Source organism: Lithobates pipiens, unplaced genomic scaffold, assembly GCF_037356315.1.
Source record: "Lithobates pipiens isolate NorthernLeopardFrog02 unplaced genomic scaffold, aLitPip1_a1.2 Scaffold_22, whole genome shotgun sequence".
In the NCBI taxonomy this organism is placed as follows: Eukaryota; Metazoa; Chordata; class Amphibia; order Anura; family Ranidae; genus Lithobates; species Lithobates pipiens.
Window position 1 is genome coordinate 80,060,466 of NW_027507784.1, and position 15,818 is coordinate 80,076,283.

Here is a 15,818-nt window from a genome sequence, read left to right on the forward strand (position 1 = left end):
GAATCAATTTCATTTTTTTTGCGGATTACTATTTATTTCCATCAGATCTCCTGCAGTATATTAACATCTATTTCATTTTTTTTGCAGATCTCCTGCAGATTATTAGCATCTATTTCATTTTCTTTTCTTATTTTGCATTAGAGCAGCCATTTCCTTTATTTCAGCAGATCTCCTGCAGACTATTAGCATCTATTTCATTTATGAATGGAGGAACGGTATGAGGAAGAGACAACAAGAAAGACATCACCGCTTATATCTCTATACATAGGGAAATGGCTACTAATAGTCGGCAGGAGACCAGCAAAAAATAAATAGATGCTTATAGTCTGCAGATCTGATGAAAAAATTTAATAGATACTAATAGTCTGCAGGAGATCTGCAAAAAAATATATATAAATGCTAATAGTCTGCAGGAGATCTGATGGAAATAAATAGTAATCTGCAAAAAAATGAAATAGATGCTAATAGTCTGCAGGAGATCTGCTGAACTAAAGGAAATGGCTGTTCTAATGCAAAAAAAATTAAAATGAAATAGATGCTAATAGTCTGCAGGAGATCTGCAAAAAAATGTAATAGATGTTAATATACTTCAGGAGATCTGATGGAAATAAATAGTAATCAGCAAAAAAGAAAAATGAAATTGATTCTAACAGTCTGCAGGAGATCTGCAAAAAAATAAGTGAAATGGCTGTTAATAGTCTACAGGAGATCTGCTAAAAAAAGAAATAGATGCTAATAGTCTACAGAAGATCTGGTGAGAAAACAAAACAGATACTATTAGTCTGCAGGAGATCTGCAAAAAAATGAAATAGATACTAATAGTCTGCAGGAGATCTGTTGAAAAAACAAAATAGATACTAATAGTCTGCAGGAGATCTGCAAAAATGAAATAGATGCTAATAGTCTGCAGGAGATCTTGTTAAAACAAATGGTAATCTGTAAAAAAATGTAAAATGAAATAGATAGTATCTATATTCTATTCTGTTCTATTGTTCTAGTCTATTCTCTATTTCTATTCTAATCTTTCTTATTCAAATTCGAATTCATTCTATACGAAATTCGAATGTCGGAAAGAAATATATATATATATATATATATATATATATATATATATATATAACCATCTTCCAAAATTCGAATTTAGTATATAATGATTTTGATTTTAATAGAAAAGATTTTAATAGAATATAAAAGAATAGACTAGAAAAACAATAGAACAGAACAGAATAAAATATAATATATTCTATTCTGTTCTGTTCTATTGTTTTTCTAGTCTATTTTGTATTTCTTTTCTATCCAAATTTAAAATTAATTAATTTAAAAATTTGAATTCATACTATTCGAAATTCTAATTTATTCTATTCAAATTCGAATTTCAGAAGATGGTTGTATATTCTTTCTATTTTAGTCTATTAAATTATATTTTTTTTCTATTCTAATCTTTTCTATTTGAATTTGAAATTTTGGAAGATGGTTAGTTACTTACTTATATATATCTGTCACATCAACTTTTCATACTTGTCATTGTCCACTTGCCACAAGTTGTGTATTGTATTTGTCCACTTGCCACGTCACCTGCCACAAGTTGTGTATTGTCCACTTGCCACGTCACCTGCCACAAGTTGTGTATTGTCCACTTGCCACGACACCTGCCACAAGTGCCACGTGACCTGCCACGAGTGCCACGTGACCTGCCACGAGTGCCACGTGACCTGCCACGAGTGCCACATGGCCGGCCACGAGTGCCACATGACCTGCCACAAGTGCCACATGACCTGCCACGAGTGCCACGTGACCTGCCACAAGTGCCACGTGACCTGCCATATGGCTGGCCACGAGTGCCACGGGACCTGACATGAGTGCCATGTGACCGGCCACGAGTGCCACATGGCCAAGTTCACCTGCCACCAAGTGACCCCAGATATGGGCAATATGCCAAGTACTTTTCTGCAGCAGAGAATGACATTTTGCGACCTGATTTTGGGGCCACGTATCTCGGGGCCACTTATAGCTAGAAACCCCAAATTAGGTATGCAAACACAGTAGACCTAGCACTACAACATCACCAAATTTGTTTCTAGCACCAAGTGACCCCAAGATACATGGCCCTAAAGTCCGATCACAAAATATTAGAATCCGGTTGAAATAGTTTCCAATGCAGTTGAAATAATTTCGAATCATGTTGAAATCATTTCAAATCCGGTAGAAATAATTTCGAATTTGGTTGAAATATTTTCGAATGCGATCGATTTTTCGAATTCAGTAGAAAACGAAATGAAATCCGAAAACGAATTTAACTAATTTAACTAATATAACTAAACTAAATTAATTAATTAACGAATTAAAGCGAAACTAAACTAAACAATTTTTTTCCTTTTGCACATGTCTAATCCTAAGTATTTAACCCCGCTGACGGTATTCCCGAGTCTGGCTCGGGGTGGAATTTTTATACCAAGAGCGGTAACCCCGAGCCAGACTCGGGACTGCATCGCTGGATCCAGGAGGATGTTTACTTACCTTCTCCCTCGGATCCAGCGATGTCCCCACGCTGTACGAGCGAGCCGTGTCTCGCTCTATCTATCACGGAGCTGATCTCCGTGCCCTGCGAGCGTTGCGACGCACGGGGACGGAGATCGGCGCCAAATTCAAAAAGTGAAACACACAGTATACATACAGTATAATGTAATCTTACAGATTACATTGCTGTATGTAAATATTTCACATCCCCTTTGTCCCTAGTGGTCTGTCCAGTGCTCTGCATGCAGTTTTATATAATAAAAACTGTTCTTTATGCCTGGAAACTGGAAATTGTCCATAGCAACCAAACTGTCATTTTACATCAAAAATGGTTTTAGACCAGCTAGAAAACAGCGATAATAAATTGTAATCACTCGCAGAATTGAGCGATAGCGATTTGAGTGGAGATCCGTCATCAAATACTGAAAAGTAATGACAGTGACAATTCTGCAACTGAGCAAATTTCAGTGTTTTTGATTTGATTACATTATTGAATAATTTTTATTATTGTTATATTATTATTTGGTACAATTATTTATAGTTATTTATTATATTATAATTTATGATTTAATTTTTCAAACTTTATCATACCCGGGATGTCTGCTAGACTCTGGTTTGGACAGATTTAAGAGAGTTATTCCTAAGAATTACAGGACTACAATATAAAACACCAAATTTTCATGCAAAATAATGGTACCGCTTTTAGCACCTAAAATCCAAAATAATCGCGATTGACCAGAATGGGTCTTGTGGCCTGATTGCTTGCCTTTCCTCAAGGTCAGGGGTCTCCAAACTTTCTGAAGAAAAGACCAGTTTATTGTCCTTCAGACTTTAGAGGAGCTGGATTGTGTTTGGTGGGATTGAAAATATTCTTAGCATCAGTGGGAGTAAACATTGTTATATTTGGTATTAGTGGGGGAATAGTGCTCCATCGTTGGTATCATAAGGAGGAATAGCCTCCCATTATTGGTGGTGTCAGTGGGAGAAATGTTATCCCATTATTAGAGCCGGTTCACACTGCGGGCGATGCGAGGCAACACGACTCGCCTCGCCGCGCTCTCGCAAGTCGCCCCCGTTCTGTACAATGGAACCGTTCTGAGAGGAGCGACTCGAAAAAAGGTTCCTGTACTACTTCTGGGCGACCTGGGGGCGACTTGCATTGACTTCTATACAGAAGTCATCTGCAAGTTGCCGCTGAGGTCGCGGCAGGTCGCGGCGAGGCAAGTCGGTGTCGCCTCGCATCGCCTGCAGTGTGAACCGGCCCTTAGTGTCAGTGGGACAAATGGTGCCCCATTATTGGTGTCAGTTGGCAGAATTGTGTCTTGTATCAGTGGAAGCAATAGTGCCCCAAGGGCCAAATAAAAACAAGCATAGGGCCACATCTGGCCCTGGGGCCGCAGTTTGGAGACCACTGCTCTAGGTATTTCTGGAAATAGGTATTTCTGGAAGCTGCTTACTGATACATTGGGGTTGATTTACTAAAGGCAAATAGACTGTGCACTTTGCAAACTGCAGTTGCACCAGAGCTTAGTAATTGAGGTAAAGCTTCACTTGCAAAGAATACCCAATCACATGTAAGGAAAATATATATAAAAAAAAAAAAACAGCATTTTTGCTTGTGCATAATTGGATGATGGAAGTCAGCAGAGCTTCTGCTCATTTACTACACTCTGGAGCAAGGGCTCTTGCAGAGTGGAACTGCACTTTGCAAAGTGGAAAGTTTATTTGCCTTTAGTAAATCAACCCCATTGGTACATGACTGCACAGCATAATGGAAGAGATTGCTTATTTAAACTCAACGTTTGCAATATCCTATCACCATCTAGCTCACTTTATCACAACTTGGCAGTAAGACAAATATATCTTTACATCCAGGTGACAATATATCATTGGGACCTGCCACAAGCTCTGCAGAATGTAGGTGGCTGGGAAAATGAAACTATAGTGGAGAGATTTAGAGACTACTCGGAAGTGCTGTTCCAGAGACTGGGGGACAGAGTGAAGTTCTGGACCACCCTCAACGAGCCGTATATCATTGCCCATCTCGGATACGGAGAAGGAGCATTTGCACCCGGTAAGTGTTATGAAACTACATAATTCACTGGATTTATTCATCTCCAGGGCCAGCCCATTGGACCCAGGCAGCACTTTGAGAGGGGCAGCAAATTGAACCACGGCCGCCTCTCCTTCTCTTCTATTTAACCAGCAGTTTTGTGTGTCATGATGACAACTACCCCCTGCCACTCAGCCTGCCCCTATACTACCCTATTCCCTCCTCATACAGCTATTTACTACCCTAGCCTGTCCATATACTACCCTAGCTTTCCCCTATACTGCCCTAGCCTGTCTATAAATTACCCTAGCCTGCCCCTATACTGCTTTAGCCTGTCTATAAACTACCCTAGCCTGTCCCTATACTGCCCTAGCCTGTCTATAAACTACCCTAGCCTGCCTCTATACTGCCCTAGTCTGTCTATAAACGACCCTAGCCTGCCTCTATACTGCTTTAGCCTGTCTATAAACTACCCTAGCCTGCCCCTATACTGCCTTAGCCTGTACATATACTACCCCTGCCTGTCTATATACTACCCTACCCTGCCCCTATGCTACCCTAGCCCATGCTTATACAGCCCTAGCCTGCCCCTCAGAATTAAACATAATGGTATGTCATACAATTTTGCATATAGACAAGGTGCTGTTACATGCAAATCTGACTTTCTGATAAATGTAATTTTCATTTTAATTATCATGATATAAAATAATGGATGTGTGGCACTTTTGGTGGGTGTGCTTATTTTTTATTTTTATTTTTTTGGGGGGGGGGGGGGGGGAACATTTAATTCTTTGACCCAGGCAGCACAATGTCTTGGGACAGCCCTGAATCTATGGAATATACTTTTTGTCTCAAATTAAATGTGCAGGTTGCTGGAGGAGGGTTAACTCAATTATTAAAGCTTTTGCTGTATGGAAGAATTTTAAGTGACATTATTAGCACTGAGCTTCTACCACGCTGTCAACAGTTTTTTTTTTTTTTAATATCAACCCCTATAGTGTGAAACGCAGCTGTGATTAACTAAGTATATTATATATAAATAACACACCCAGAGCTAAAGTTCAATTATGCACTACAAATACCACTTGACCTCTGGAGGATTTACCCCCCTTCATGGGCAGGCAATATTTAGCGATACGGCACTGCATTACTTTAACTCACAATTTCTTCAAAAACTTAGGCTAATATGTATTCTGCTACAAGTTTTTGGTAAAATAAAAATTCCAATAAGCGTATATTGTTTGGTTTACATGAATGTTATAGCGTCTACAAACTATGGGATATATTTATGGAATTTTTATATATATTTTTTTATACTAGTAATGACAGCGATCCGCGACTTATAGCGGGACTGCAATATTGAGGCGGCCACTAATTGACACTTTTGACACTTTGCGGGAACCTGTGACACTAATAAAGTGATCAGTGCTAAAAAATGTACACTGTCACTGTACTAATGACAATGGCTGGGAAGGGGTTAAACATCTAGGGCGATCAAAGGGTTAACTGTGTGCCTAGCCAGTGTTTTTGTGCACACAGTATGCTGCCTTCATTAGGGGAAAAGACAGATTCTAGTCTCTGCTTTGCATACACAGGATGTCCCTCCCCTGTCAAAACTGAGATAAGCCTTGTTTACATATCACAGTTCTCTGAGGGTTATTTACTAAAGGAAAATCCAATTTGCACTGCAAGTGCACTTGGAAGTAAAGTCGCTGTAGATCCGAGGGGAGCATGCAAGGAAATTATAAAACAGCATTTTAGCTTGCATGATTGGATGATAAAATCAGCAGAGCTTCCCCTTAGATTTAGAGCGACTGCACTTCCAAGTGCACTTTCGGTGCAAAGTGGATTTGCCTTCTGTAAATAACCCCCTCTGTGTTTTACTAATGATCGGCGGGTGCTGGAAGTCATCGAGTCCCTGGGACCCGCAGATCAGCTTCTGCTGTGACTTATTAGCTGGATTTCTACTCACGTTCTGCTCTTTGGACACTACAGGAAATGAGAGGAAATCTCTTTAATGTAAAGGAAATCTTCTTTTAGGCAACTACCACTGGAACACGTGTGGCCATGTAAAGGCATCCTCTCTCTTTCTTTTGCATTGACCACTCAAAAAAGTATTTTCCCTTACTTTGGGGTTATTTTACTAAAGACAAATAGACTGTGCACTTTGCAAGTGCAGCTGCTCCAGAGATTAGTAAATGAGAAGAAGCTCTGCTGACTTCCATCATCCAATCATGTGCAAGAAAAAATGCTTTTTGTCTTATTTTCCTTACATGTGATTGGGTATTCTTTGCAAAGTGAAGCTTTACCTAATTTATTAAGCTCTGGAGTAGACACACAGAGTGCAACTGCACTTTGCAAAGGTCACAGGCTATTTGCTTTTAGTGAATCAACCCCTAAGAGTCCCAGGGGCTTATTTACTAAAGGCAAAAAGACTGTGCACTTTGCAAGTGCATCTAATCCAGAGTTTAGTAAATGAGGTAAAGCTTCACAGAATACCCAAACACATGCAAGAAAAAAAGTCCCGAGCACACGCAGGTTCCTGAGTCCATTCGGCTCCCATCAGCACTGCACACCACCCAGATGAGCCTACCTGGTCCGACATCTGTTCCTGCCTTGCGGCTTTCATATCTGGACCAGGGCAACTCCATTTGTCTATCAACAGGAGCAGTCACACGCCCACCTATACAGCAAGAGAGAGCGGAATGCTATCTGACCGCAGTCTCACCCGATCCCTGTCCGTACACCAGCTGGCTCTGTACACTGACATTTGAGATATGGCGCTTCACCTTACCGCGGCCTGCAGCCTCCCCCCCTCCGCACCGAGAATACAAGTCCAGGCCGCCTAAGGGGTCCTTTGTCCTGCTGAGTGCAGCAGAGAGATTGCCCCCCCCCCCCCCACTGTCAGGCTCACTCCACCCGTGGATGCCATCAGCTCCTCGTTGCTATTGGAACCTCACCGGAAGCTGTTTATAATACATTTATTCTTTCCATCATCCACATAGGGTTGCCACCTGTGCAGGATTCACCCAGACAGTTCGGGTTTGGAACCATGAGTCCGGGTTTCAGACTGCCTGAAACCCGGACACATTATTCAGACTGGACTGTGGCTTCCCAGCAGGGTTGCTGGCTGCAGTTGTCTAAGCTGAGAGTGACTGTTACATTCTTTCACGCTGCCCAAAGCCAGCACTAACACACACACAGACAGGAGAGGAGAGAGGGCTTGATCTGAACCTCTCCCCCCCACCTTCTACCTCTCTGTGTCTGCCCATACTCCAATCCCCGTCGCTGTACTTCAGAAAAGGAAAGTGGGGGCTGGAAATTTGAAATCCAGCAGCCTCAGAAACATCTGGATGAGAGGTGCTGATTGCCAAGGGGTGAGTGAGCTCACCATCCATCCCAGTCTGTGACAGAAGTCTCTCCCTTTCTCTCTCCTGCCTCTGAGAGAGTACACTAAGGTATATCAGGGTTCTCAGAGCACCCCTTACATCAGATTTCCCCTTTACACCAGAGGCCACAGTGTTTCCTCTCCATACATCAGAGTACTCAGTGTTCCTCCTTAAATCCGGGTTCCCAGAGGATCCCTTATGTCAGAGTCCCCAAAGTTCTCCTTTCCATCAGAGTCTGCAGAGTCCCCCCTTACAGTGAAAGGGAACTCTGCAAGTTCAGATGTAAAAGGGGAACTCTGCGGACTCTGATGTAAATGTTATTTAATAGCAAAAAAAAAAAAAATATATATATATATATATATATATATATATATATATATATATATATAGTTTATCATATAATAAAAAAAAAAAAAAAAAATTGCTGTGCGCCGATAAAGTGTTTGGGTTTGACTTGAAGAAAAGGTGGCAACCCTACATCCACATCATCATTGTATTGACTTTGGATTTTGCTTTCTTATGTGCATTAATTATTAAACCTGTTAAGCTTTTTCATGCTGCTTCCCAGAGACTCTTTTCTACCCCAAACCCATTGAGCGCTGATATCTTTGGTTTTGCTGTCACCCATATTCTTGGCTCCTCCATCTGAGAGCCGAGGGACAGATCGGCTTCGGGTGCCGACATCGCGGGCGCCCTGGACAGGTGAGTGTCCATATTTTAAAAGTCAGCAGCTGCAGTACTTGTAGCTGCTGACTTTAAAAAATAAATAAAAAATTGTCGGAAATCCGCTTTAAGCTCTGGAGCAACTGCTCTTGCAGTCTGCACAGTCTATTTGCCTTTAGTAAATCAACCACTCCCCCCTCAGTGGCAGTGGTTCCATTAACAAACATAGAGGGTAAATCTCCCAGGAACACAGACTACAAGAAAAAATAAAAAACAGGTATCATAACCCTTGACCACTCTATCCAAGGCTAAACTTTTGCCATTGGTTAAACTTTGATATAAAATGATACATGCGCTTTGAGGTGACCCTGTTGATCAGTAATGTTCTCTTTCCATTACCAGGCATTAGCTCCCCTGGTATTTCGGTGTATGTGGTAGGACACAACCTAATAAAGGCTCATGCTGAGGCCTGGCACTTGTACAATGACAAATACAGAGCCACACAGGGGGGACAAATCTCCATCACCCTCAACTCTGACTGGGCCGAACCCATCAACGAATACAAGCAGGAAGATGTGGAAGCGGCACGGAGATACTTGCTGGTACGTTGTACTGTATCTGTTTGAAAAATAAAGCGGTATTAAACCCAAAATCAGAAATTGTATATATTGCAGCTTTAAACAGAGCTCCACTCAAAAGGGGAAGCTCCACTTGTTTGCACCCTTCCCCCCTCCAATGCCACATTTGGCACTTTTTGGGGATGAGTGGGTACCTGGTTTTGACAGGTACCCACTCCTTCTTCCAGGTAAGTTTGCCAATCAGCGATTTACAACATTTCCAACGGACCCAGCTGTCCTGCAGATGTAGCAGTTAGGCAGCATTCACGTCTAAGCGTTCCGGGAATGCAGGTGGAGACGTGCATTTATGACCGCATTTCCAGGAACGTGCAAAAAAAAAAAAAAAATGGCAAAATTCACAACACGCTTACTATGCCATTATTGCTTAAGCAGTCCTGCATTTTTTTTTGCACGTGTATCGGGAGTCAAATCATGTTTGGCTCCATGCCAAAAAGAGGTAGATGAGCTACTTTGGCACATTTGTTGTGCATAGGGCAGCCCAGTCAACTGCAAGTGTAAACTAGGTTTTCCTGCTTCTTCTCACATTGCAAGCCTACAAGTTGCTTAATTCATCCCATTCTGTTTTATTATATATTCCGATCAGATACAGAGCACCCCCCCCCCATCCTCCACTACTGGATTTCACTGGGGCATCTCTCAGCTATAGTCACCTCTTTACACAGAACATTTTTATGATTTCTTCAGTCAGGCAATAAATAAATAATGTTATAGTAGACGACTGATCATCTAGTGGTGATTAGTAAAAGCCAATCAAAATATAAAAAAAGGCCGCCTCTTTGTTTCTTCCACCTGCTGTGCCTCAGCCTCATTCACATTGGTGTACTACAGTGTACACCCCTGCGAGGGGCATGTTTGCCCACATAGGGATGTACAGGTGTTCTGTGTATCCCAGTGCAGGCAGTCCCATTCATGTCAATTGGGATGCAGCAAGGTGCATGGACACAGCCGCTGCTCCCAATCTGACAGCCATGTGGGTGCGAGTGCACAACCCCCAGCGCAGATTTGGCCTTATAGTAAGTCCAGTCCTGTGTCTATTGCATTATTTAGATAATAGATATTTATCACATAAATAATAGTTCTCTACTTTTTGCCTTAGTTTTTTGCTGGTTGGTTTGCATACCCAATATTCAAAACAGGGGATTACCCTGAAGTCATGAAGACCAATGTGCGGGAGAGGAGCCTTGCCTTTGGATTGCCAAAAAGTCGGTGAGCATTACATGTTACATGTCACCTGAATACAGTATGCATAGGATTACATGACACATGAGTCCAGTATGCAGAGAGACCTCTGTAAACTAATACAAAGATAAGAGTGTCGCTCAAAGCTCCAATATTTTCAATCCAATGGTTCCCACATACGGATGGTTGCAGCTCCAAAGGGGCCTGTCCCACCCAAATTGATAGACAACAAGCAGAAGATAGGTGCGCACTCCGAAAGCTGCCCAATTGTAAGACTTTAAAGCAAGTTTTGGCTTTTCCTCTTCCCAGACCACGCCCCCTAACACGTTTCACCCACCCCTGGGCTTAGTCGTAGCAAGACATGATACATGAGCACAATATGCACAGGTACCTTTGTTACATGTCACATGACACAGGAGTGAAAAATAGGAAGGAGAGATTGTGCTATGGTATACCAGATGTATTAATGGTATGAGCTGCCTCTACCTAATATTATCACCCTATAAGTGAAAATAAATTAGTGGAAAAAAGAAACAGTAGATGGGGCGCTATACCTTTAAATGTATTATTATAACCAAATATTGTTACTAATACGTGAAATTAAATGAAAATAAATAAGTGAATACATGGGGTGCTATACCCTTAAATATAGTGGTGTCACCAATATTATTTTTAGTGAAAAAACCACAAAGATATTTGGAATGACTGGTGAGGAGATTTAAGTGTTAGATTACACAACGAAAATAAATAAATAAATAAATAAAAATAATGTGTATAGTACAATATTAATATGCGTATGTCATTTTTACATTTTTACACCCATATAAAATAAAGTAAAATCTTGAATTTAAGTGCTAAGAAAAACTAAACAATAAAAATTATATATAGGTAAAGTTAGTCCATAAACCGCAGAAGGACATGCGATAATAATGTTGCTATAAAAACGCTAAGATAGAAAACAGTTCCAAGAGCAAGCTGTGCAGGAGGTATGTGTTCACTAATACAGCAACTTCCGGGTGCGAGTGAAGTACTGATATTGCCCTCACCAGATTTCTTACCCCTGTTGGGATGAGATAGCCTCCACAGTGTAAGCCCCTGTGTCGCTGTCTGTAGGCTTCCTGGGGGGGGTTCGTTTGTCATCCGCTGGGGAGAGGTCACTAGGCTCTTGAATGAAGTAAACTGCTGCATGTGAGGGAAACAGGAAGTGACTTCCTGTTTCCCTCACGTGACTTCCTGTTTCCCTCACATGCAGCAGTTTACTTCATTCAAGAGCCTAGTGACTTCTCCCCAGCGGATGACAAACCAACCCCCCTAGGAAGTTACCAGTCCTGATAAAGAGCTTTGTGGACCAAGTAGGTTGTGTGTGAGTGATTAGCAGACTGTACGCCAGCCCCTATATCGATGAAGGACTGCTGCAGTATAGGGCAGCGGTCAGCAGTAGTGCACCTCAACCCTATGTATTGTGGACCGATACCAGTCCTTATAGAATGGCAGACTGTACCTCACTCAACCCTATGTACTGTAGCACCCTAGACAGACCAAGTTACCAGTCCTGATAAAGAGCTTTGTGGACCAAGTGAGTTGTGAATGATTAGCAGACTGCAGCAGAAGGGTAGCAGTCAAGTATAATATTCTTTCTATATTTGGAAGAAAGAATATTATACGTGTACAAGCCTATTACCATACCACTGATACCAGTCCTGAAAAGAACCTTTGTGGAACTAATAGTAAGGGCGCGTACACACGGGCGGACTGTTCGCTCAACTTTGTCCGCTGAACAGTGTTTCAGCGGACAGTCCGCTCGTGTGTGGGGCTTCAGCGGACAGTTTCAGCGGACAGTTTGACGAACAAAGTTTTTCGGAAATTCCGAAAAACTGTCCGCTGAAACTTGGTTTGAGCGAACAGTCCGCCCGTGTGTAGGCCACTTTCGAAATGAGCAAACTGTTCCCGCTCGGAGGAAAGTCTGCTCATTTCGAGCGCGTCTCCAGGTAGGCGGGGCCCGCGAAGGTGACGTCGCGGGCCCCGCGGCCTGGAATGTACTTAAAGGGGAACCCCGACGCCGAAAAAAATCGGCGTGGGGGTCCCCCCAAAGTCCACAACAGACCCTTGTCCGAGCACGCTACCCGACCGGCCAGGAAAGGGGGCGAGCGAGCGCGCCCCCCCCCTCCCGAGCCGTACCAGGCCGCGTGCCCTCAACATGGGGGGTGCCTCGGGGAAGGGGGGGCCGCGCGGCCCCCCCCCACCCCAAAGCACCTTGTCCCCATGTTGATGAGGACAAGGGCCTCTTCCCGACAACCCTGGCCGTTGGTTGTCGGGGTCTGCGGGCGGGGGCTTATCGGAATCCGGGAGCCCCCTTTAATAAGGGGGCCCCCGGATACCGGCCCCCCACCCTATGTGAATGAGTATGGGGTACAATGTACCCCTACCCATTCACCTGTAAAATAAAAGTACCCAAAAAAAAAACACAACACACGAGATAAAATATTTTATTGCACAGCTCCGGGGGTCTTCCGTCTTCGGGGGTCTTCTCGCCGGACTCCTCCGCTATCTTCTTGTAGCTCTTTTGCTAGCGGAGGAGTCCGGCTTTCTTCCTCCCCGCCGCCGGCCTCTTCTCCCGACTTCGGGGGTCTTGTCCCCCTCTTCGGTTCTTCTGCCGGGCCACCGCGCCTTCTTATAGCTCTTTTACAGGCGGTGGCCCGGTCTTCTGTCGCCGCTGTCGCCTTCCGGTCGCCTTCCGTTCTTCTTCTTGTTCTTCTTCTTCTTCTCCAGGAGATGTTGACACGTCGCTCTCTCCGGCCGGAATGCCAGAGCCGCGCTGCGCGGCCACTTATATAGTGACAATGGGGCGGTGTCACATGGTATATGTCACATGGGTTGGTCACATGGGTTGATGTCACATGGGGACTATGACATCGTAAGGGGGCGGGGTCACCATGTGACCAACCCATGTGACATATACCATGTGACACCGCCCCATTGTCACTATATAAGTGGCCGCACAGCGCGGCTCTGGCATTCCGGCCGGAGAGAGCGACGTGTCAACATCTCCTGGAGAAGAAGAAGAAGAACAACAAGAAGAAGAACGGAAGGCGACCGGAAGGCGACAGCGGCGACAGAAGACCGGGCCACCGCCTGTAAAAGAGCTATAAGAAGGCGCGGTGGCCCGGCAGAAGAACCGAAGAGGGGGACAAGACCCCCGAAGTCGGGAGAAGAGGCCGGCGGCGGGGAGGAAGAAAGCCGGGCTCCTCCGCTAGTAAAAGAGCTACACGAAGATAGCGGAGGAGTCCGGCGAGAAGACCCCCGAAGACGGAAGACCCCCGGAGCTGTGCAATAAAATATTTTTTCTCTGTGTTGTGTTTTTTTTTGTACTTTATTTCACAGGTGAATGGGTAGGGGTACATTGTACCCCATACTCATTCACATAGGGTGGGGGGCCGGTATCCGGGGGCCCCCTTCTTAAAGGGGGCTCCCGGATTCCGATAAGCCCCCCGCCCGCAGACCCCGACAACCAACGGCCAGGGTTGTCGGGAAGAGGCCCTTGTCCTCATCAACATGGGGACAAGGTGCTTTGGGGTGGGGGGGCCGCGCGGCCCCCCCTTCCCCAAGGCACCCCCCATGTTGAGGGCACGCGGCCTGGTACGGCTCAGGAGGGGGGGGCGCGCTCGCTCGCCCCCCTTTCCTGGCCGGCCGGGTAGCGTGCTCGGACAAGGGTCTGTTGTGGACTTTTGGGGGGACCCCACGCCGATTTTTTTCTGCGTTGGGGTTCCCCTTTAAGCCCATTCCAGGCGGCGGAGCCCGCGACGTCTCCGTCGCGGGCCCCGCCTACCTTCACACGCGCTCGAAATGAGCAGACTTTCCTCCGAGCGGGAACAGTTTGCTCATTTTGAAAATAGCCTACACACGGGCGGACTGTTCGCTCAAACACAGTTTCAGCGGACAGTTTTTCGGAATTTCCGAAAGACTTTGTCCGTCAAACTGTCCGCTGAAACTGTCCGCTGAAAGCCCACACACGAGCGGACTGTCCGCCCAAACACTGTTCAGCGGACAAGGTTGGGCAAACAGTCCGCCCGTGTGTACGCGGCCTGAGCGGACTGTTTGACGAACTTAGTTTCGGCAGACAGTCCCCGCGTGTGTACGCAGCCTAACAGCTACTGATTAAACTGACCCTCACTGCCTGACACACTGCTTCCTGCCTGTCCCTATATAAACTGACAAAACAGAGGCTGCTGGAACAATAACTGGTTACTGGAATAGCACTTTTGTGGACCTGATAGTAACAGCTAATGATTAAACTCACTCTCCCTGCAGCACACACCGTCCTGTCCCTTTCTCTAAACTGACAAAAGCCACTCAGACTGCTGCAACAATCACTAGCACTGCACTGCCTATCCTGAACTACACCTAACACCTATACCAGTCCTGAAAAGAACTTTTGTGTACCAAATAGCTAGCGATTTGGATCACTGTAATCTCTCCCTGCTCCATACAGCAACCATTATTCAATCGCTTGGGGCAAAAAAATAAAATATTCAGTGGGCTCAACATGCCTCTTATCATTTTCCTTAGGGTGTCTACTTACCAAAATGGGGTAATTTGGAGGGGGTTTGTACTGCCCTGCCGTTTTAGCACCTCAAGAAATGAGATAGGCAGTCATAAACTAAAAGCTGTGTAAATTCCAGAAAATGTACCTTAGTTTGTAGACGTGACAACTTTTGTGTAAACAAATAAATATACACTTATTGACTTTTTTTTTTTACCAGATATGTGGCCGAATACATTTTGGCCTAAATGTATGACTAAAATTGAGTTTATTGGATTTTTCTGATAACAAAAAAATAAAAAATATAATTTTTTCTCAAAATGTTCGGTCTTTTTACGTTTATATCGCAAAAAATAAAAATTGCAGAGTCAATCAACTACCTTTAAAAGAAAGCTCTATTTGTGGGAAAAAAAGGACGCAAATTTTGTTTGGGTACAACATTGCATGACCGCGCAATTACCAGTTAAAGCAGCGCAGTGCCAAATTGTAAAAAGTCCTCTGGTCATTGACCAGCCAAAGGGTCCGGGGCTTAAGTGGTTAATGTTATGTTTTTGCTTTTTTACCACAGTTTGCCAGAGTTCACAGAAAGTGAGAAGCAAAGGATTAAAGGGACATACGATTTTTTTGGCCTTAATCACTACACTACAGCCCTGGCGGCGCGAGCTGTCTATGATCTCAATTACCAGGCTTACCAAGGAGACAGGTAAATCTCAAAACAGGGACATTATTGTAGTCATTGTGCCAACATTAATGAAATATACACCGTTGATCGGACAGGCTGCCTGACACTTCTGCTCAATAGAGGGCGTCCTGTTCTGCAACATATTTGATTATTGGTG

The 15,818-nt window shown here is 44.1% G+C and overlaps 1 protein-coding gene across 1 annotated transcript in view; it reads left to right on the top strand.

The window, feature by feature from the left end:
* LOC143923853 (lactase/phlorizin hydrolase-like) overlaps window positions 1-15,818 on the top strand; it is an 88,632-nt gene that overhangs the window by 55,026 nt on the left and 17,788 nt on the right. The window contains exons 11-14 of the mRNA XM_077447775.1: window positions 4,393-4,591; window positions 9,025-9,224; window positions 10,357-10,466; window positions 15,548-15,682. Coding sequence (XP_077303901.1) covers window positions 4,393-4,591; window positions 9,025-9,224; window positions 10,357-10,466; window positions 15,548-15,682 — 644 coding nt within the window. The remainder of the gene's footprint in view (window positions 1-4,392; window positions 4,592-9,024; window positions 9,225-10,356; window positions 10,467-15,547; window positions 15,683-15,818) is intronic.